Raw genomic sequence first — 22,345 nt, forward strand, 5'->3', positions numbered from 1 at the left:
TGGGGACATTTCCCACCCAAAACTCCGTGAGAGCGCTGGCATCCTCTTTCTTCAGCTCTCAGCAGGCGGTTCTCCAGGAGAACAAGTGCCAGCCCACGCAGCCCTGCTGCGGACACCCCTTCCTCTCAGGGCTCTGCTCCGAGCTCACTGACGGCCAGGGAGCAGGGCACTGTGCTGCCAATTCACGGCATAGCTGTCTCTTCCCAGAGCCATGCTGAGAGCAGCGGGGAGCCCCTTTGGGGCTGAGGGGGACCAAGAACAAGCTCCTGCCTGCCGCCAGCCTGGTAATACCCAAGGGTCTGCACGGAGCAGGCTCCTGGCAGCAGAGCCTTTCTGCTCCACATCTACGGAGAGCAGGTTCCCAGGAGGGGCTGCTGAGTGCAGCAGGTCAGGCTGTCCCAGGTCTGGACAGGAGGAAGCACCCCAGCCGTGCCTGGCGCAGGTTCCACAGCTCCTCTGACCGAGTGAACGGCCCTCCTGCCACCTTTCCCAGTCCCTGGTGCTGGCACAAGCTTCGACGTAGCTGTAGGAGAACCAGCCTGGGGTGCTCACCTGCTCACAGCTAACCTGGCGAAAAGGTCATGGTGAACCCATTCAATGTGAACCTGCATCGTGCTACTTTTTCCATCACTCAGAGCCCTATAGCTTGGATCAGAGTCACTCAGCGAGCTACTTATGGGAGGAGAAGCACACCCTCCTACCACTAGGGCTCAGCACTGACACCTGAGATCCCCCAGTCTCCCTACCAATGCCACAAAAGTTACGCCAGGGCCCAACAAACTGGTAACCCAGCATAGGTCCCCCTCCACCTTTACCTGTTCCCATCAGAACCACTTCACGAGGCCCCTCTGGTGCTCCAGGGCTAACGCGTGCCACACCACAGGCAGCCTTAAACAGCCATAAACAGCATCTGCCGCTGCCACATCCACACCTGCCCTTCTGGCTGCCAGCAAAAGGCTGCACACCTGCCTGTCCCATCACACGCACTCCTCATCTCTGTGGGAGGTGGGGAGGGGAGGCTTTTTGTTTTCCTGGTCATATGGTTCACTAAGTACACCAGGAAGAACAGAAACGGTCCCAAGCCGCCTGTCTGATAAGCCACACGTGTGATGGCTGCATCAAGAGATTCGTCCCATGACCCTGCAAGACCTAAACAGAAGCTTTTAATCCTCTTAAAACGATCTGCTGCAAAATAAATCTTCTCCCTCCTGCCTCTGCAGGTGCGACCTGTTGGCACAGGCAAATGGAGATCACAGTACGCTTTGGGCAGGACACCACGTTACTTGGAGAGGAAGTCTGGCTTCTCCTTTTTTTGCAAATCACACACTAACAGACACGAGAGCAGTCTGAGGCCAGCGCTTGGTATGTTCTGCAGCCCAGGTGGCAGCAAAGGGCAGCTCTACATAAGGCTAAAGCAAGCACGAAGCAGTCACACAATCTGCCTGGGGCTACGCAGCAAGATGGGCAGTGTTTCTGGTTAAGGCATCTTGTATGCATCCCTGGACGTTAATGATGCCGCACTCCCTCCCGTGGGTGACTCCAGCTTGCTCTCTGGGCAAGCAAGCCCTACACAGCTCAGTTCCCTGCACTGCAACAGAAACTGGGAAGCACCTAGACTGGCCAGCAGCCTCAGGGCACCAAAAGCAGCCTCAGGACTGCCCCTCCGGGCTCTGAAACACCTCTTCCCAGCGTTGCCCACCCCAGGGAATATCCTGAAGAGCCTACGACTCCACTGATAGTTCAGGTCTTATAACAGTGAAGACGCCTGCCATCCCTAGGCTTCCTCAGCGCCTGCAGTAATGCCACAGACTCGGTGGGCATTTTGGGAAGCATCTTCATATTGCCCTGCCAAAACTCGTACGTAAGCTTGAAAGCAGGAGGTGCAGGCTGGAAACCCGCCCCTCAGGGAGCAGGAGCCTTCTGAGCGCCTTTACCTTGGTCTCTTGGTTGTTTTTGTTCTCGATGCCGTAGATCTCCTGAAGCAGGTAGCTCACCCGGTCAACCTAGGGAAGAAGACACCAGTTAGAGTGCCAGCCACTCTGTCACTGCTGTTTAATGATCATCTTCCCTCCCTTCCTGAGTCAAAACGTCCACATCACACCCATAGCAACCAGCTCCCCTAGAGCTGCTGGAAAACGTTCACAGAAACAAACATCACAAAGGATAGCCAGGAGAATGAGTCTGTCCCTGCTCCAAAGCGGTGCCTGTCTCATCTGGTCTGAGCTGAGAGCCCAACCGGCCACTTCAAACACTGTCAAGATCATCTCAAACACACACACTCTGCTTGTCTCAGAGATCACAAGGGAACACATGCCCAAAGCTCAAACAAGCCAGAGGCAATCAGTCTTCCACAGACCCTTCTTTCTGTGAAGCACGGCTTAACTTTAGCCAGGATGAATTTCCACCCACCTTTGTAAGCTCAGGAGAGGCCAGGCACGATCGCCACTCTGGTGCTGTGCCAACAGTTCATCACCGGCACATCAATGGCTGCACTACTCTGCCCTCTTCATTGCCTGCGAGCGTAAGGTCAAGCTCCTGAAGACGGGCAAACTATCTCCCTTAGCAGGGGAAGCATCTGAGGGACAGCACTAAGTTAGTGCAGTGTCACTTATTGCCGTCTCCAGGCCCTTGGTGGCATCTCTAAATTGGAGCGCGGCAGCAGAAAGCAGTGCTAGGCACAGGTGGGAATTGTTCACAGCCCCACGTCTCACAGGATTTGCTGCTGCACAGCTTCCCCAGAGCAAGGTGCGCGCCTCCTCACAAAACCCAGCAACGGTTAGCACGGTGAAGCAGCTGCAAGGTACCCAGCTGACACACCGAGTGAATAAGGGAAGGAAATGCCTTCCCGTCAGCTCCAGCAACTGTCCAGCTGACACCATGCAGTGAAGCCAAGCCACTGGGTTTCAATGGCTTTGACAGCCGTGTTTCAATGGCTCACCATTCTCCCAGGGCTTTTGGCATTTCCAGGTGTAATCGGCCCCTCTCTCCCTTTTCTGTCAAGCCAGGTGCTCAGAAGAGCAATGGCTGTGCAGTGGGCTTCCCGTGATGCAGAATACACCACGTTCCAAGCTGGGGGCAGAAGCTAGTTATATCCATCCTGCTTGCCGGTTTCGAAATGCTCTGAGCTGGGATGCAGCAGCTTTAACAAACTAATTCCAGAGTCTCCCTGTTTAGCTCAGCGTGCAGCTTTTACAGACAATCTGTTCTAGGCCTGCATTTCAAGGCAATGAGGTCAGCAGTTGGGCTGCCGAGCAAAATCCTCTGCAGTGTCTCACAACTCACCCAGGAAGTTTGGGAACAATTATGTGGGAGCTGTCCTTTTATAACTCGACATTTCAAAGAGATTCTTCTTACAGCATCCTGGCTCCTCGGAGGATCATGATGAGTGATAGTGAGTGCAGAAGTGGTCAACCCAAAGAGCAAAAGATGTCAGGAAGGGAGAGGCGAGTTTCTGCAGGATTTTGTATTCATTTTACTGCTTGCCTCTAAAAACCCCATGAGAACCTCACATCCCAGTCAGAAAAGGACGAGCAGTGCAACAGAGATCTCTGTAGTAAGAGCTATAGGTTTTAAAGCAGTAAAATAAACAGGGGTGAATAAGGAGGAGTAGGTGATATTGCACAATGCAGTCCTTCACCTTCTCGCTTCTCCAACGCATCCTGCACCACATCATCCTTCCAAAGGCTTCTTGTTGCTATATACAGCCTCAGCTGATGCACACGGGAGCCACTGGCCAAATCCAGGTCGTGTTTTTCTGCTATTCCATCTGTTTGTATTCAATCCTGTTCTTTTTTTTTTTTTTTTAAAAACAGGTTGGTACATACATTATAACTGATCTTGGCTGAGAGATCAAAGCAGCCAAGCTCATTAGCTGCTGCTTCCTGCTCCCAAAGAGCTTTAGAGATCAATGCATGCACGAGGCACCTGGGAATCCTGGCAATGGCAAGGAGGGGAAGGCAAAAGAAAAGCAGTGATGGGGAAGCGTTTACAATGTTATACAGATGGATTACTCCCAACATATACTCCAGACCGCTGCTCTGTGCTCTTATGGGTGCAGATGCTACACTAGTTTCAGTGGTACTGTGTGTTCTTCTAGCAAGAGCTTGCTTCTATTTTAAAAGCCATAAGAGAGAACATATAAGCATTAAATTTTACAAACTGCCAAGGAAAAAAAAAAAAGTACCCACAACCAAACACTGAGTGGGAAGGATACATGCTCTGCCAGTAAAGACAGACAAGCACACACTGTTTCACTGCAGGAGTCAGCTAACCATATTGTGGTAGGGTGGGAACTTCCCTAGAGAGCACTTCCAGCACGACAGTCCTCCATTTGGGAAGTCCGGAGTGCTAAATGGAGAACGGAGCACACAGGGCATTAGTGTGCACGATAATCCATCACCGATTCAGAGAGCTCACAGACATGTAACTACTGTCATTAAAAAAAAAAAAAAGGCAAGAAAAAGGCAAGATAAACAAGCTGCTTTTCGTCAGCTCATGAACGCAGTGTTTGTCTCTGAGCAGAAGAAAATGTGAGAAAGGTACGGCTGGCATCACGCTGCTCTGCTCCACAGAGCTAGGCGGCCTTTTCCAGCAGAGCACACAAGCTCTCCCTTCAGAAGCATGGCTCTTCTGAATGTTCCCACTACAAACCTGCCTCTGCATGCTCTGTGGACTCCTTTCTGGAACCATCTCTGACTGTCAACAACACGTGTGGGACCTAGCCGGGAGCTACGCTGCAACAAAGCTGAGTTAAGTGCTGAGGAGCAGAGGGCTCAGAACAGACATCGGGCTGGAGCAGCCAGTAACTCACCACCAGCACTGGGATAAAGCTTGGACAGCAAGGGCTAATATTGCTTTCACTGGGCACGAGCGAGTCTGAAGGACAGGCTGTGACTGCACAGCACTGCTGAGACAGACAGTGAATTACTGCACACAGTTTTTACATGCACGAGTAACTGATACCATTTGGTGGCTTGTTTCTGACCTGGGACATCTCCGAGCAAATGATTCATCCCTGAGTTCATCAGAAAGTGTCTAATCAAGACACTTAATAACCTTCTTGGTACTGAAAGGCCATTTAATTCAGATGAGAGAAATCCTAGCCATCGTTCATTAGCAGCTGAAGTCGAACACAAAGCAGAAACACGGCACACACCTAAGGGTGAAGGGATCGCCCATCAGCGCGCACCCTGCAGCAAGGCTGGGGGTGCCGTCCTGATGGCCTCACCGGGCACCTTCCTGGGACAGATGCCTCAGTGCAACCCAAGTTCCAGGGCACAGCCCAAGAGCCGGGTAAAAGAGCAGCAACACATGGGCAGCCCGTGTGGATGGCCTGAAGGATCGCTGACTTCCAGCTCCAAAGGTCAAGGATGAAAAGTGTCCTCTAGCAAGCAGTAGCGATTCACCCTCCCGAAGGCCCACGACAGGGAGATCTGTCTTCTCAGAGAAAGAAACACTCTCTGTATAGAAATTCCAGAACAGGAAGCCTGAGGCTCCCCCCCCATCCTTTTTTTTTTTTTTTTTGGAGTGGACTCAAAGGAAAACCAACCAGCTCCCTGTTCTTCCAGCTTCTCTTCCACAGTCATGTAACTGCTGACGGTGGCTGACTGAAAACCACAGCTCATCTTCCGATACATTTCACGTTGCCCTCCCATCTCCCCACACCCTTGAGGCTCTCACCCCACAGCAAGCAAGCTGAGCAGCTCCCACTGGGGCTGCAGCACAGCACTGGCTGCAGGGGCCCTGATTTGTGCAGTTCTGGCCAGTCCGGGGACACCAAACCACGCGACTTCCTGCTGTACTTAACATTTATTCCAAACTATAATAAACTGTCAAGGGCAAGAAGTTTGCACCTTCTGCCCCAAACACCAACTCCATAAGCACCCAGTTTCAACACAGCTTAGAAATTTTATCCAAAAGCAGTTTGCAAGACAGGTTCTGCAGACAGGAAGCCATTTACAGCTGCTGCTTTGAGGCAGCCAGTTTGCATCTGCGTCAGGAAAGGGACTGTTAGTTCATCCTAACACAGTCATCGGACAAGATAACATGCTGGAACAAAAAAGGCAACCAGAAGTCAGAGCAAAACGATTTTTACAGAACAAAAGGGAAGACTGTCAGTTCATCCATACTGGGAGCTAGTTCTTGAAAACAGGGCAGTCCAAAGTACTGTAGAAGTGCCTGAGGAAGAGGAGGGAGCACCAAAAAGCCAGGAACCGAAGTACGCCTGGAGGAGGTAAAGCTGGAGAAGATGAGGAGCTTCAGAGTGTGAAGTTTGGGGAGTGGAGGAGAAACAGACAATGCAAAAATGCATTCCTGCAGCATGAAGCACAAATCTAACCTCATCCATGATTATCCCTCCTGGATGACAACGCACATACTGTATGTTCAGGAACAACAATGAAAAGGAGGCCACTGCATGGTGTGTGTACTGCAGTGAGGACAGAGATCACAAGGATGGCAACAGCCAAGTTTCCAAGCAACACGGAAGTAATCACAAGATGTGGGAAGAATCCAGACAAATCTAGTGAGTAATTCTCAGGCCTGACAAGAGCTCCAGCAGTGAAAAGGATTACTACCAACGGGAGCAGGAATGGTGGGAGGAAGCTGGTCAGGTACTGAAAGTCCCCTCACCTCAGTCAAGTTTTAAATAAAGCACTGCTCTGTGAGAACGAGCGACCACCAGAGATCCCACTGCTCTCAGTACAACACGATCTGCTGAATTCCTGCCTCTTAATTCGTGCCTCCTAAGGCCATGCACCAGATTCACATCAGCTTTGTTTTTCAGGAATCAGGGTGTCTCCCAGACACACTTGACCAGCTCACTCCTATCTTTTACATTATCTCTTCTCTTTCTCCAAGACGTTTCAATTTGATCCTTGCAGCGGAATCACTACTAAGTTTCCTTTTCAGAAGCTTAAACTCTTAGCAATCTTAGCAGTTTGCAGTTGCTTATGTATCTCCCGCTGTGCAAGACAGCATGCAATTACAGTCTTGATAAGGCTTTGCACAGCTTCTGCGCATCACACCACACTGGGCTGGGCTAAAGAGGGCTCTGGAACCCTAACATTCTCCTGTTTGCCAGTCTCCCTTCTGCCCTTCCCCTTGTAACGTGTGCCTCAGTCCCTTGGGACATCTCCAAAGATACTATGGACACAAAAAGGAAGCTAGTGTGGGGAGAAGACTTACACAAGATCCCCCAGTACCTTAACGTACATGCATGTGGAAATCTAGCAGTTTTCTGCCTCCAGGTAGGACTCAGGGTAAAAAATATCCTTCCACAGCACAAAACACAGAACCTAAAGTGACCGGGCAGCATGGGAAAACAGATGTGCTTCGCATTACTAACGCACACAGCGCTTAAGCTCACTTATGCAAACCTAATTTATGTGCACCTATACAGAGATGGAAATATCAGTTCTGTGCTACATCTAGCAGGGCTCCGCCAGTTCTGTATTCAGGCAACAAACACATGCAAGGCAGGAACGTATATGGAAGCCTGGATCTACGCATAGTGCCTGACTCCCAGAGAAGGACAAAGAGACCCCCACAATTGCTCAGCCAGTCCCATGCTGCTGTATTTGTTCCCCAACACACCCAGCTGCACAACATCTAACCTAACATTAAGCAGCAGCTCGCTGCCTTTGCTTGTGTTATCAGAGCTAACCAGCAGAGATCTCAGGCTCCTGGTGAACTAACATCAAAGCTTCCCGTTGGGTACAGCTGGGTATCTGTGGGACACCAGTAAATGTCTTTAATGAACAGGAAACAGGTACTTACGATCTGCTTCTGCTTTAATGGCTTCACAGAGAAACTGCCATCAACATGCTAGGAGGAAAAAAAGAAAGAAATGCATTAAACAATCAAAGTGTACAAATTAAGACAGACTCACGACCAAAATTGACTGCTAGCTAAGGGAAGGGTGGCACATGTGTCTAACCAGGACAACCTGACCAGCAATCATTCCCAGCAGGCAGTGGAATGGGATGTCGGCGCGCTCCTGGTCCAGTCCAGCGTGGAGCTAGATGGACTTGGCTCAAGTTAAACCTGGCTGAAGTGGACTGGAGCATACACAAAAATCCACTGGCACACTGGATGCTTTCAGGTTGCAAGCAGTTCAGCTGGGTGCAAACACTTCTTCAACAAGTCCAGCGACATTTGGCAGGAGATATTTGTTAACACGCCAGATAACATCCAGAGTCAGCCATTCTTGAGGCCAGAGCCCCAAGAAAGCCGGGGGTGGCACGAGGCTGAGCAGAAGGCTTGTCCACTAGATGCAGTCTAAAACAAGTGCTCCACACCACCACCTTCAGAGATGCAGTGACCACCTCTGGCATTTCATTCGCTCGGTGGCAGCAGGCAGAGTTGGAACAATCCTGCATATACCTGGTGTTAGGAAGTGTGCTGCTTCTATTTTCTCCATCACCCACATGGGCCAAATAAACCCAATCAAACTAACTCTTCCCCCAGAATACTGAGAGCAGGGAAGGAGGTTCAGGGGAAACTCCCGCAGGCCCTGCTGGTGTGAGCAGTTGCAGACATGGATCTGTTTGCTGAATTAATTTCAGAAGAAAGAGACAACAACTTTACACCAAAAAACAAAACAGTCACGTTTTCCAGGCAAACACAAAGTGCCAAGTGCCAAGTTTCTGCCTTTGAGAGACCTACAAGGCCAGTGTCAGGGTTACTATTCTGCTCTAAAAGATGCACACGAATAGCAAGTTACCAAGGTCTGCTGGTCTATCAGTTCTCTGAGAATGCTCTAGCAATCAGGAGCAGTGCTTATTAGCAAGAACCTCCTCTGGATTTATGTACCTGCACTTCAAAAGCTGCAATTATTCTAAGGATAGGGAATATATTTTAATTAAGCAGGGAAGAGAAAGAACTCAACAAGCACTTTGCCCTCTGCCCTTTAATAAAAACAAAGATTTGGATCTTGTTTTAAGCATTCAGCTGAAAGATCAGACACAAGAATTGGCCCCACTGGACAGCATCTCCCTCTCACAGCACACAGACTGGAAAAAGAAGGGAAGCAGTTTCATTCCTTGAGCTGAGACCTGGACACTGAACATATGACAGCACTGAGGGAATGGCCTGACCAGCTTTAGTTGGTTCCATTTTGTTGTATCTTTGTTCAGCTCTCTGAACACAAAGGGACATTTGCCTCTGCATGGTCCATGGAAATTAGCTATAATCCTTGAAATCCTTCTTGCAGAGCTGGAGCAGTTCAAGCCACTTTCCAAACTCATGAGTCAGAAGTTTCCAAAGCTTCACTTTTGCCCTCATATTAATACATTCCCAATACTCACCAGACCACTCTGCAGGGATTGGGACTATTTTCTTCCCCCAGAGCCAGCTGCATTACAGTTTGCTCAGGGTTTACAGCTGTCTGGGACTGAAAACATTACTGAACTGGAAAACATCACAATACCTATAACAATCTCCAGCATATTTAACATGCACAGGTAAATGTGGCACCTACTCATGTCAGTCACAGCCTAGGTGCTATTTTTCACAACTGCGGGGACCAAACTTGCTCCACTGGAAGATGCCTCAGGGACGGATATTTCTGTAAGGCACGATTATCAAGTGCTGGCCATGGGATGCTAGAATGGGAAGCTGGGACAAATCCAGGTCCAAGGGAGAGCTCTGCTCCCTGACCACAGAGGCTGGGCTTACTTACTGCAACAGCGCTAGGTTTGGATACGTGGAAAACAACAATTAGACACACTCCTCATAAGTAAAAACTATACTTGCTTTACTAGATCCAGAACAATCTGAACCTAGCTACAACCAAAAATCTCTCAAGGAAGCAGCCATAGGAACACAGGTGAGTCTCGCAGATGGGGAAGGTAAACACATATGGAATACTTCAAAATCAGGTTGCAACGTGCAGGAAGCTCGCGGTCTCATCTGCTTTTCTTTCCTCAGAAATGGCTGACCATTCCTTTTGCAAGGCTAGGAGGTCTCTGTCTACAGTGCTGTTCCACCAAGAGGGCTCCAAACTCTACAGCCTTGGCCAGTGCCTGCTGCCCACGCCGTCCTCTCCCAGGTGCTGCTGAACAATGAGTGAGGGATTCCAGAGTGTTCAGTATTCGGTATCAGCTGGATGAGGCAACTAGAAGAACAACAACCCTGCCCTAGTTCCAGGGGTGCAGCAGCTGCCCATCTCATTTCTCACAAACCCTTAATTGTCTGGAGTAAGTTCAACACATACTAAGTCCAACAAAAAAAGTGACAGGAACGCTCAGAGCACCTTCCAACCACAGGGCTTCCTGAGGACTGACTGTGCTTCCCAGGCCTTCTGACTCAGCTTGTCACCATCCACACTATCCAGCTAGGAGGATTAACACCTGGCAACTTACTCCTGGACATGGCAGGAACCAAGCAGACCGAGGAGAAGTCAGCCCACATGCCAGCCTAGAAGTGTAGAGTCCCTACCAGCACAGCATTGATGCTGCATCCCTCTGCATGCCCAACTCTGCTCCAGCATCTCTTGCCTCATCTTAGGATGTCATTATGTGTCGCTTGCCCAGGACATGTGTCTGCAGTATTACCCCAGAGACAACATGGAGTGGTAATAGATCTTTTAACTGTTTGCATGGTCCAGGTACCATGGGAAGAGACATTTATCACTGCCTGTGCTTAGCCTCACCGTATAGGTGGCCATCTGCTACATATAAACATGCCACTGAAAAGTGGTAGAGTTCTAAGTCTTTATGCAGGATGTAACCCAACTCCTTAAAAGGGCTTGGTCCTACTTGTAAACTAAGGCCAAACAATGGTGCAACAGGCTCTGGACACAGCAGATCCAGTTTTGCAAACTGATCACAAGGCCCTGGTAAACTGCATGGTAGCAGCCTTGGTCAACACTCACCACTCTCAAACATCACAGACACCAAGGCACACCCTCTCCCCACGCACAGGAAACACCAGCTGCCATCAGCTGACTGACCAGCTCAGGTACAAATGATAATTACAGGCTGCACAGCAGTTGCTGCAAGCAATAGCACTCAGGAACCCCAGTCACAGGCCAGGACTCCATTGTGCTAAGTGGTATATAAATACAAACTAATGACCCACGGAAAGGTTTACATATACAATTACATGGACAGAGGGAAAAGAACTCATTTACCTTTTCAAATGCAGCCAGAAGAACATGGGCGTGACCTGTCACCTCAACCACCACTGCAAAGAGAAAACAGTCCAGGTTAAGCCTTGAAAACAACACAAGCACGACACTACCATGAGCTGAATTTTAGTCTATTTACTAAAACGGACTAAACTGCCACCTATTGCATCCTCATCTCCTCTAGCAGTTTAAAAGGAGGAGGACCTGGGGAACTACCTATGGGTCAGCCTCACCACGATCCCTGGGAAGGTGATGGAACAACTAATCCTGGAAACTATTTCCAGGCACACGAAGGAGAAGAAAAGCCCCAGGAGCAGTCAGCATGGATTCACCAAGGGGAATTCATGCCTAAGCAACCTGATAAGCTTCTATAACGAATGACCTGCCTGATGGACGAGGGGAGAACAGTGGATATTATCTTCCTGGACGTCAGTAAGGCCTTTGACACTATTCCCCCCTCAGAGAGAAGCTGCTGAAGTATGGGCTGGACGGGCAGTGAGGTGGATCAAAAATCGGCTGAACAGCCAGACCCAGGGAGCAGTGGTCAGTAGCACAAAGTCTAGTTGGAGGCCAGTAATTATTAGAGTACTCCAGGGGTCAATAGTGCATCCAGTCCTCTTGACATCTTCATTAATGACTGGGATGATGGGGTAGGGTGCACCCTCAGTAAATTCGCAGACAACACAAAACTGAGAGTGGCTGGGTCACCAAAGGCTCACACTGCCATCCAGGCGGACTTCAGCAGGCTGGAGAAATGGCTGACAAAAATCTTAGCAAGTTCCACAAGGAGAAGTGCAGAGTCCTGCACCTGGGGAGGAACACCAGCTGGAAAGCAGCTTGACCGAAAAGGCCCTGGGAGTCCTGGTGGACACCAAGCTGAACATGCGTCAGCCGCATGCCCTTGCTGCCGAGACTGCTAACAGTGTTCTTGGCTGCAAGGTGAAGTATCGCCAGAAGGCCAAGAGAGGCCTTCCCCTCCACTCAGCACTGCTGAGGCCACACCAGGAGTGCCGTGTCCAGTTCTGCCTCTCCCCCCCACCCCCAGAACCTCGCCTTCAGTTTGGTTCACCTCACAGTCCTGAGTGACAACAAAACCCAGCAGGACTGTGGTGGGCCCTACGCAGACATGGCCTTCATCTACCTGCCTTGGTTATGCTGGTGCGACAAACTACACCGCTTTGTTTCCAGAGGGTGGAAAGGGAAAGTAAAACAAAGCTCAGTGGGGTTCTGCTCCTCCCTCATATTCCTGTTTTTAATTACCTGAATATGTCACAGAGATGAATAAATCCATCTGGTGTAACAGCAATTGGCAGCCCTTCCAGCCCTGGTACATACCACTTTATTACCATCTAATCCTACATGCTTGTAAAACCTTTATTTCTCATATCATTTTTGGACAGGAAAACATCTCCGTCCAGTTATCTGATTTAGTGACATATAACCTGCCTTCCCTCTTCTAACCTTGAGGCCTCCCTCTTAATACAACAGCATTCAGAAGGGGCTGTCAGAGGTTTCTGGACTGCATTCGTGGCACCCTCTGCACATAAAAACGCAAGGAAACACAGGTGTCAAGTAGGGGAAACCAAGGCACAATCCCGACTTCTCTGGCTGAAAACTCTGAAGTTCTGTTTAGCTCCAGCTGATGGGACTCTTTTGCCTAGCTACGTTCAGACTCATTGTATGGGAATGGGAGGCAGAGGTCTTGGAGGAGTCACTGAAGGAGGGAAAGGTATGTCACCACCTTGCCCTACCTAGGCCTAGGGGAATCTGTGCTCAGTACATGCAGAAGAGCGTACACATGCTGCTATAAGTTCTGTGCCAGGAAGGTAACAGCTGAAGAAAATGACTCATGTGATGTCTAAAAGGGATGGGAGCTTCATAGCTTCTTTTGGGCCCCCAGAACAGGAGAGGCAGTAAGGGGAACCATTCACTGGATTCTGGCACAGAGACTGTGTTTGGAAACAGCAGAACATGGGATAAGGGTCCAAGCCTGCAGATTTGCTGGATAATTTACTGCAAGAACAGTCAGAGCAATTAGGGTGCAATCAGGAACGTAATGGCACATAGAAAATAGGGCTAAAGCTGGGTATTCAGCTGCATGCTCCCTCCCTGCCAGCCAAGAGCTAGTCTGTTCTAGCTCACTCAGTACATGAAATTCAGGACCCTGACTGCAGTCTGAATAGCCAAGAAGAGATAAGAGATAACGCTTCCCTTCATATCCCCCTCACTCAAGCAATGCGTAAAGCTGGAGCTGCACGGCACCTTCCCTCCATTAAGGATTTCCGTACCTTTCACTGAGAGCAATTCCACTGCCAGGAACGGCGAGTGATAATATTGCAAGCCCAACTTCAAGGAATGCAAACATCTTCTGTCAGAATTCAGTCCAAACCAACACCTTGCTGACTGCTGTTTTAATTTGCCATTCAAATTTACTTAACACAAGTAGTTACAGGCTGGCTGTAATTTTCAAGGTACTCCAAACACATAAGGCCAGCTTGTTCCAGTCTCACCAGTTTAAAAAGAACCAGAATACACAACAATTTCCTCCTATCTCACTCGAGCGTCACATATTTTTGTGCTGATATTCTTTCCAGGAGAGGATTTAAAAGCAGTTTGCCTTTCCAGGTTATTAAAATAGATGACAGTACACTATTGGCTTAGAGCAGACATGGTATGTGCATAAATGTATGCTTCCCATGCTGCCTCCTGTTCTGCTTTTGGTCTTCATAGAATTGCCCACCATAAGAAAGTACAAATATGTTGGCAAAAGCTCAATAAACAGTGGATGGTGTTTTATATCTATGGTCAATAAATAAATAAATATATATATGTATATATTTCTATGTATGTCAGTATTATTAATAGTGCCTGAAATCACTAAAAATAGATGCATTTTAAAAGTAATTTCTTTTATGTTGCACTATGCTTTGTTAGTTACACTTTAAATCGGTTCATCCAGCTCTGTTTCACTTTGCTCAGAGGACTGTAAAATAATGCAGTTCATTTCTGGTCACTTTCACATAAGAAGCAGAGCACAGTAATTGCAATAAATAATACAATCAACAATGGATTTTTTCCCTTTCTCGTTTTTCTTAAATTTTGTACAAAAAGTTGCAAAAGCAGAAGTGAAACGCTGGTCCTGCTGAACACAACAGTCACCACTTTTAGGGAAAATATGACTTTCTTGTGCTCCTTTCATTGCCAATGCTCAGAATGAGTGCAAACACACAGAGCCCAAAAGCACACCCTAAGGAAAATATTGTGCAAGGTAATTAACAATCTAAACATTTACTGGCCACTCCTCTCTTTTAGAGAGGTTGCGTGCTTCAAATGTTTTCAGCAATATTATTTCCCATCAAAGGTTATGCACCTTCATTGTAACCATTCAGCTTCCTTTGGAAAAAAAAAAAGAGAGAGAGAGAGAGAGAGAGAATTTAAAACTGTTGAACTGTATTTGGTTGAACGTTGGGCCTGAGGATTTTAAGGACCTTTCTTTTTCTCTGACCCTTCCTACCGGAAGGCCCACCAACCCTACAATTAGCTAGAGCTTTTACAAAGATAATTTAAACCTCACAGGGGGAGAAGAGACCAACTCCATCCTTGCATTATAATTCTACAAATGTAAAACTCAGAAAGAGGGAGTAATTTGTTCCAATTTGGGCTGGGCAATGGTGCCAGAGCTAGGACCTAACCCTAGGTCTCCTAAACACTATTCCAACACTAACTAGCTGGCCATTTTTCCTGTCAAAAATTGAAGTTTTCTTTAAAAGTATGTTTTTAAGTAAGAGTCTGTGGTTAGACAGACCCTTTTAATTAAGTGGGATTTAAGGGGAATTTTTATTCTGGAAAAGCTACCCAAACCTTTGCTGTTCGTAAAATGTTTTCAGTGTTGGACAATGAGGCCTTCCCTGAAGGGTCACGTAACCTGCAGGAGAGCCAGAAGAAGACTGAGTGAGAACAAGCCATGCTTACCATCCCCTTCATCCACCACCGCTCGGATGACCACAGGAAACACACCACGATCCAAGTCGAAGTTCAGCTGAGGGAAAAGAAACAAGATGAGTTTAAACAATTCACACCAGGCTGAAGACTTGCAATAGTGTTAGCATCAAAGGAATGAAGTTACAGGATACCAAGCTCTGACCTACAAGAACAGCAGCCTGGTGCAGCAGAAGCCTGGGGCTTTTCCCACCGAAGGCTGTGAGGCTGCACTACTGTCCTGGCCGTGCCAGCAGGGCCTCTGAGATGATGAGACTTCAGCAAGCACTACTTCGGCAAACACTACAGCTCAGAAACTTCTCCATTATTTGTTAATGAAGTAACCCTTTCTGATGGGCCTACAATCCCTGGTATCAAAGGAACACACTGAACTCCTGACAGAGCAGGAAGATGTGAAATTCAGACAAGAGCTTTTGAAGGAAGTCCACTAGGGAGATGACACTAAACGCCAACGGTGGCTAGCGAAGCAAAGGATCTCAGTCTGAATTTTCTCAGTAATTCATATATCCTAAAAATCTCCTGTATAATTTGTAGCTGGACAAGTTGCTCAAAATAGAACAGCCATACACATTATGCTCTCTACACCAAAAACAAAACCAAAAAAACCACTCTTTCATGAAGTTCTTGAAGATGTAGAAAGAATGTCAAGCTCACACCAAATTTTAAAGAAATATCAGACTGATCTCCATCTCTTGACATGTTATGAAATTCAGATCCTTGACCTTCTGATGGACAAGAGTGAAAATTTAAGATCTCACTTGAGTGCAAGGAAAACAGGCTCAATTTTTTCCTTTGTCTTGCACTTCATTAAGCACTTCAAAAGCTCCATGTGATCTTATAAACACAAGAAAAATGCAACCTTACAAACACTGTCCTAAGCCAGGAATGGAGTGGCTCAGAAACTGGATTTCTGGTGTTTTCTGTTAACTACTGACTTGGTTTTCTCATCTTATCTCATGCCCAGAGAGAAGACGTCATTTCACCATGGTGCTCCAGGTAGTCTGTTTTCAGTTTCCCTGTGACAACTCAGACTCAGTTCAAAGCACCACAGCAGCGTTCAAGTAGTGCCTTAGAGCCTCCTGCTCCTTCCCCATGCCCTAGCACCAACTGTGGTGCGATTTCCTCCAGCCGGTCTCTCAAAAGATAAATTATTCAGATAATCTTGGTCACTGGCACAAATGGTAACCCAAAGCACCCAGACTGGATGTGATGCAAGGCAGCCCTCACTGCAAGCCTTAGTATTGCTGAAAATGACGGTACACGGGGATGCGATACACCCTGGCATCCACCACCAAGTGTGCCGTAGCTCATCACCCGCGTGGCTGCACCTCTGCTAAGAGCTGCACGCGTGGGCTTTGGACTACAAGAACTTGCCAGCCTTCCATGGGACGTGGGAGAAGAGGAAATCCCGAGGTTACCATTCTTGTATTGGTAGCTGTAAGCTACTTGCTGCAGAAGCTGAGTGGCCCAGAGACACGTAACCTGCACGTGCCTGTTCTAGAAACAATTCTTAGCTGCATTATGAAGCTTTGTACATGCACACATCTGTTCAAATGTGCATATCCAATTTCAACGGAAAGCCTGCGCTGGAAGACCTTATGGGTTGACCCTTGCTGTCTCAGCTAGCCTCCAGACCTGAGGGATACTTATTTTTGTTCTTTGTACAACAATTTTCTTCCTCCTTCAAACTACCAGAATCTCCTTCCAAAACAGCAGAGTAACACAGAGAACGTAAAGATCTCATTTAACCTCTCAGTACTTGTTAGAAGAGATTCATAGAGCCACTATTTTCTATTTTGCATTTTGGAACTATTATAGCATGCCAGAATGAAAAAAATAAAATTCACTAAGGACAATTGATTAACACTGCTGAAAGAAGCTTATGGCTTTGCCTTGTGCTCTGATTTATTACTGTAAGACAAAAGCTACTTTTTGTCCGCTTGAAGGGAAAGTCACATCAGAGTAAAGCAACCATTTGTGGTTGCTTTATGATATAAACTTTTTCATTCTCAGACACTCTCTTTAAGGGTCCATCTCACAATCATTTTTAGGGACCTGAAAATAACTGTCAACACAAGCCTTACACTACAGTTTGCAAGCAAACCAGTATGTTACAAAAACAAAGTAAATTGTGTTTTTATAAAGTTTTTCCACATAACAACTCAACGTAACGCTATTTTCCATTCTGTTGGCCAGCCAAAAACTACATCATATGTGAGCACTACACTAAGCAAAAATATGAACGAAATCTTTATTATTTTTTGACAACACTAACAATGAAGTTGGAAAGCAACCTGAAGCATGTAATTGTACACAGCTGAATGATAACACTCTGCCAGCTGTCAGGTAAAAGTGCTGCATTGCAATGGACAATTAGGAAGATTTAGCATTTTACTGGACTTAAGAGGAAAAAGAGTAACACAGCCAAAACGGGAGAAGAAACTCTTCTGATTCACGCTGCTTGTTCCACATTTTCTCCACAACCAGAGCCCCCATAAAACCAATGACAAAGATCAGAGGATGCAGCAGAATCAAGCAAAGAGGACTAGAAGCTTACTTTTCCACAGCATCTCTCCCTCTAAGCTATCCAGGGGACACGACTTTGGTACTCAAATTAAAACCTTGCTGGCAGGAACAAAAATGAAAATTAGGTTTCTCAATTTCTTTAAGAAGAAAGGGATCTGAGCTCCTACTTTCCAGCTCTCTCAGATGACAGAAGGGGTTGAAAAACAGCTCTTCCAGGCTTTTGTAGGCTGAACTTGTGAAATCATATATTGGCAGAGAAGCCACGACATCAGGAGACCAGACTCTGCAGGCTCTTGGTAACCACCACAGCATTTGTTAAAACACGGGACTGATTCTAGTTAAAACTGTAAATTCAAGACAATAGCTATTCAATCTTTTCAAAATACATGGAAGATGACTTTTTTTTTTTTTAATAGGTAGTGTTTCCTAACAGGGTCCACATACTCAATGCCCTTATACAGGCCTGGGAGCAGAAATGAGCATTGTATCAGTTTTGACCCGGGAGAGGGGTCTGCAGGAACAAACATATTATCAGTAGCTACAGACTGGCTCCTCTGCAGCAGGAATGTCTTAGGGCAATGTTGCACAGAGCAGGTCAAAAACCAAGGCCTCCCTGCCCTGTGTAACATGCAGGGGAAGCCCCTAGGCCAAAGCCTAGAGGCTCGAGAAGCAGAGTTACTGCCTGGGTTGGAATTTTGAAAAGATATCAAAATTAACGGGACTCCATAGACCTTGCTATGTAGCAAAAGCCACAGAGCTTAATTAAAAACAAGCCTTCGCCTGTTTGCAGTTATAGGTTAAACCAAAAGGAGGAAGGCATCCCATTATTCGGTATTAATGCACCAGTGAATCTGCCCCGGAAGGGAGAATATCCCCCCGCAGCACAGTACTGCTTGCTAATAATGCAGGACACAGCCCTTAAACAGAACAGGACTCTTAGAACAGCAGTCTGCAAGCTATTTTGATTTTTCACTCCCAGCAGTAAAACAATTTTGGTCATGCACTCCTAATATATGTGTACTGGTTTATGAATTATATACATTTACCACTGAAGTTCTTCTCACCCCCCAGTGAATTGTCTTGCATGCACCCCATCTTGGGGACTAGAATCTGGTCTAGACGAGCAGCAAAAAGTAAATAAAAATCAAGACAGACCTTTTCAGAACTTCTAGCTACTCTATCCCAAGGTAACTGGGAAATATTTAGCAAATGAGCAGGGGCACATTTGTTCCCATAAGCTCTTTGGCTGGCAGGGAGAACAAGGCTGAAGAGCAGCAGGTTCCTCTTGGAACAGCTCCAGGGCCAATCTCTGCAGTCTCCCTCCTACGCCAGCTGTTGGGATGGCAGCTGATCAGTGATATTAGAAATCGCTGCTTTTGGTTGCTTTTCTTTCCTGTTTGCCTCACCTACCTGCCAAGTTCCCAGGCAGTGTTCATATCTGCTCTTCCCATGGCCCTGTTTGTCTCATACCCGCAAAACACACTACAGCAGCTGTGAGTGTGAATATTTCAGCTACATCTCAGAGACACTAAATGAAGACAAGTGTTTTTGGGGCAACGGAGTTGTGGAAAAAAGGGGGCACTAAGAAAAGACTTACCTCATCATCCTTCCAGTCCGAGAAATCAATCTTGAAGGAAGGCAGGGAGAATTGCTGGCTTACCCCTCTCTTGTAATGAACCGTCTCAGACTGCAGAGAGGGATTCTTTGTGCTGTATCTGAAGAAATGGGGGAAAGAAAACTTGCTGTAACAAGTGATTGCTCTCTGCTAGGCTCTCATTCATTCACGCCTGTCTGCCTTTCAGGAATCAAAAGTGGCAGCTCTAAGAGGCAGAGCTGGCAGGGGCTGGCAGCCATTCACTGGGAATACAAAAAGGGAAGGGAAAGGCAAGATGGTGAGCATGGGGAAGGGAAAGCAGCGCGGACAGGCAAGGTCTGATTGGATCCATACTGACCTGCCTGGAAACACCGGGGGTCAGAGGAGTAGTGGGGTGCGGCAGCCTAGCAAAAGCTAGCTCACTAAATCCAGAGCCGAGGCAATGCTGGCTTCCCACCCAGCACATAGTTATTTTCTGCAGGAAACCCAGGAAGAACGAGGAGTGATCAAACAGCGTCAACACACAGCACGGCACCAAAAGCTCTCCCATGCCTCTGCAGGACAGGTCTGCAGTGAGAAACTCTGCTTGGCACGGGATCATCCTGGTGGGCAAGGTCCCCTCAGACTGACTCCCCAGCCCTTTACGTTCCTCACGTGCTTCCCCGGAGATGCCCCGCGGCGACCAGCACCACTGGAGAGACCCCCGTCAGTCCTCCGTGCCACCTAGGGAAGAGTCACAGCTCTCCCGCTGTCTCAAGCCCCGGCACTGACACGCCAAACACCTCTGAGAGGGGGAGCACCGCCACCAGCCAGCACCTTCCGCACGCAGAGCCCACTCGGCACCGTCAGCCCCAGGAGACGTTTCGCTTCCCGCTGGCCGTCACCGCGTGCCGCATGACTCGCAACGGGCTGCAGCGGCAAACCAGGATTTTTTGCCCCTTTCAGGTGGGTGGTTTCTGAGCTGGAGGTGCACAGCCTCTCACAATGCTGGTTCTGGCACAGGAGGGAGGCAGTGGACTCCAAAGCGGGGTGGGGACACCTGAAGCTGGTTTTACCTCCAAAGCCTTTGTGCTGTTGTCCTACCAACAGCGTGCTCAGAGCACGTTGGCAAACTGCACAGAAAGCAGAAGAGCCCTCGTCCAACAGGCTTGCACTGCAGAAACAACAGACCTCCCCCAGCACACGGACAGACAGGTCTAGCTCCAGCTCGACAAGAACGATGTTACCAGCCGGTCAGGACAATAGGATGTTCCCTCTTCTACACACTAACCCTTACTTCCTACGCAGAGCTTCATAAAGCGAGCCTGGGAGGGTGCTGGCTTCCAGCCACTGCAAACATCGCTGGGCGGCTGCAAGCCTGAAGCCTTGTTGACTGTTCAAACCTGACTGCCGCTGTTTGGGACCAACCAGTCAGCCCGGGGACAGGCTACAGGGACGGGCGTCGCATTAGAACCAGGAATCCTATGTTGAGTTTTTCCTTAATTCGATTGGGATATCACAGAGGACAACACCAGAGGGGAATCAAGGCATTGCTTCGCTGTGGCCTGTTGAGTATGAAGCCCTGTTGAGCAGAGCAGTTAGCAGAGCATGCACAAAGGCAAAGAAAAGAGAATCCTTGCTTGTAAAACAGGCTTCTGTACTCTTGAGGACATTCAGCTGTTCTGAAATACAGACACAGATCACAAACCACCAGCTATGTAAGCAAAGGTTGGCAAGCTCCGAGTTGCTTCAGCCTAACCACACTTTGTAGAGGAGTGCAGCACACCAGAAGAGGATAGCAATACATTTCTGCCTCAGAGGTAATACCTCCTGCTTTCTGTAAGCAAGGAGCAAGAGCTGGGCAGCTCACTTCCAGAGGTGGTGAAGCAAAAGCCACGGGAGAAGCTCAAGGTGCACGGTCAGCCAAGGGCTGCAGAACTGAGCGTCACACCTGAGACCGTCTGCCTTAAAGAAAAGGCCGAGCGGGAGGACAGCTGAGATGACCACAGCAGACACACCTGAGCCTCAAAACTACAAAAGAAGCTATGGGAAGTTTACACTCAAGAGCGTGGATGATGTAACAGGATCGGTGCATGTGCAGAGAGAATGTAATGGGAGAGACAACCACGGTCACCAGTGGCTGGAGGATAAGGTGCAGCAGCAGCTGCCCCTGCTTCCTGCCAAAACTATTTCATGCGCGTTTTCTCTCTTGCTTTCAGAACTTAACCTCCCTAAATCTCCTCCTCAGTAACATGGCTGTGGGGCTGCCAGGTATACTTGGTTGCTTTTTAAATGCACTTTTAGCACCCCAGCCACTGCGCTCCCCTCCCCAAGCAGGATGGAAAGGCAAGGCACATTCTCAGGACCCAGCTGATGCAGAGGCCAAAGGAACCCCGCTCCCAAATCCACCCAGCTTGGCTTGGGGGGGACAGGCTCCCAGCACCCATACCCCTGCCAGTTATGGGCCTCCCTACCTGATGTCAGAGTGCAGGAGCCCCCAGGGGTGGCTGGCTGCCCTCCAGGGCTCAGGCCAGCATCATCCAATCCAGAGATTTAAAGCGCAATGATTAAGATTCATTTGGCAGCTGAGGTTACAAGAACCTGAATACCAGTAGATGATGAATACTTATTAATTCCTCTCATATCCAAGAGGAAAATGCAGGCTCCCCACTGTCACGATCTGCTGCATTTCCCTGGAAGCTAGCGTAGGTCCAGCACCCCCTGAGGATCCAGGAGGCAATGGTCTTCCAGGCTTATCAAGTGTCACAAGATCCATGTTAAATTCTAAAAGGCCATGATGAAGACCAGGATCACCATGTGCACTGTTCTTCCTGCCAAGGTAGGTGTGCTGTTATTTATGACAATACCTTACCCTCAAAGACTTTTGAACGGCACTGAAATTGTGCTGCTTTACTAGGAGGTCTCACTCCATCCTTTGCATTTAAAGCACGGTGTGGGAGAGATCAGAACGACAGATCTTTTATGTGTGAATTACAGAGCGAGCGATTGAGTGAAGTTTTATTTACTGAGTTGTCAAGCACAATGAATAGAGTAAGCCTGTATCTGGCTCCTTTTGTGGCTCTCTCAAAGCTTCCCAGCTCTGCAGAGAGGCACGATTC

The 22,345-nt window shown here is 48.0% G+C and overlaps 1 protein-coding gene across 4 annotated transcripts in view; it reads right to left on the reverse strand.

The window, feature by feature from the left end:
• Positions 1–22,345, reverse strand: part of MGRN1 (mahogunin ring finger 1) — a 56,455-nt gene that overhangs the window by 9,503 nt on the left and 24,607 nt on the right. For all 4 annotated transcript variants that reach the window (XM_083800877.1, XM_083800878.1, XM_083800880.1 and 1 more), the window contains exons 5-9: positions 19,251–19,368; positions 15,101–15,167; positions 11,132–11,184; positions 7,777–7,824; positions 1,935–2,003 (exon numbers count right to left, since the gene is read on the reverse strand). In XM_083800877.1, coding sequence (XP_083657003.1) covers positions 1,935–2,003; positions 7,777–7,824; positions 11,132–11,184; positions 15,101–15,167; positions 19,251–19,368 — 355 coding nt within the window. The remainder of the gene's footprint in view (positions 1–1,934; positions 2,004–7,776; positions 7,825–11,131; positions 11,185–15,100; positions 15,168–19,250; positions 19,369–22,345) is intronic.

This window comes from Anser anser (genome assembly GCF_964211835.1).
Source record: "Anser anser genome assembly, chromosome: 15".
NCBI classification, from domain to species: Eukaryota; Metazoa; Chordata; class Aves; order Anseriformes; family Anatidae; genus Anser; species Anser anser.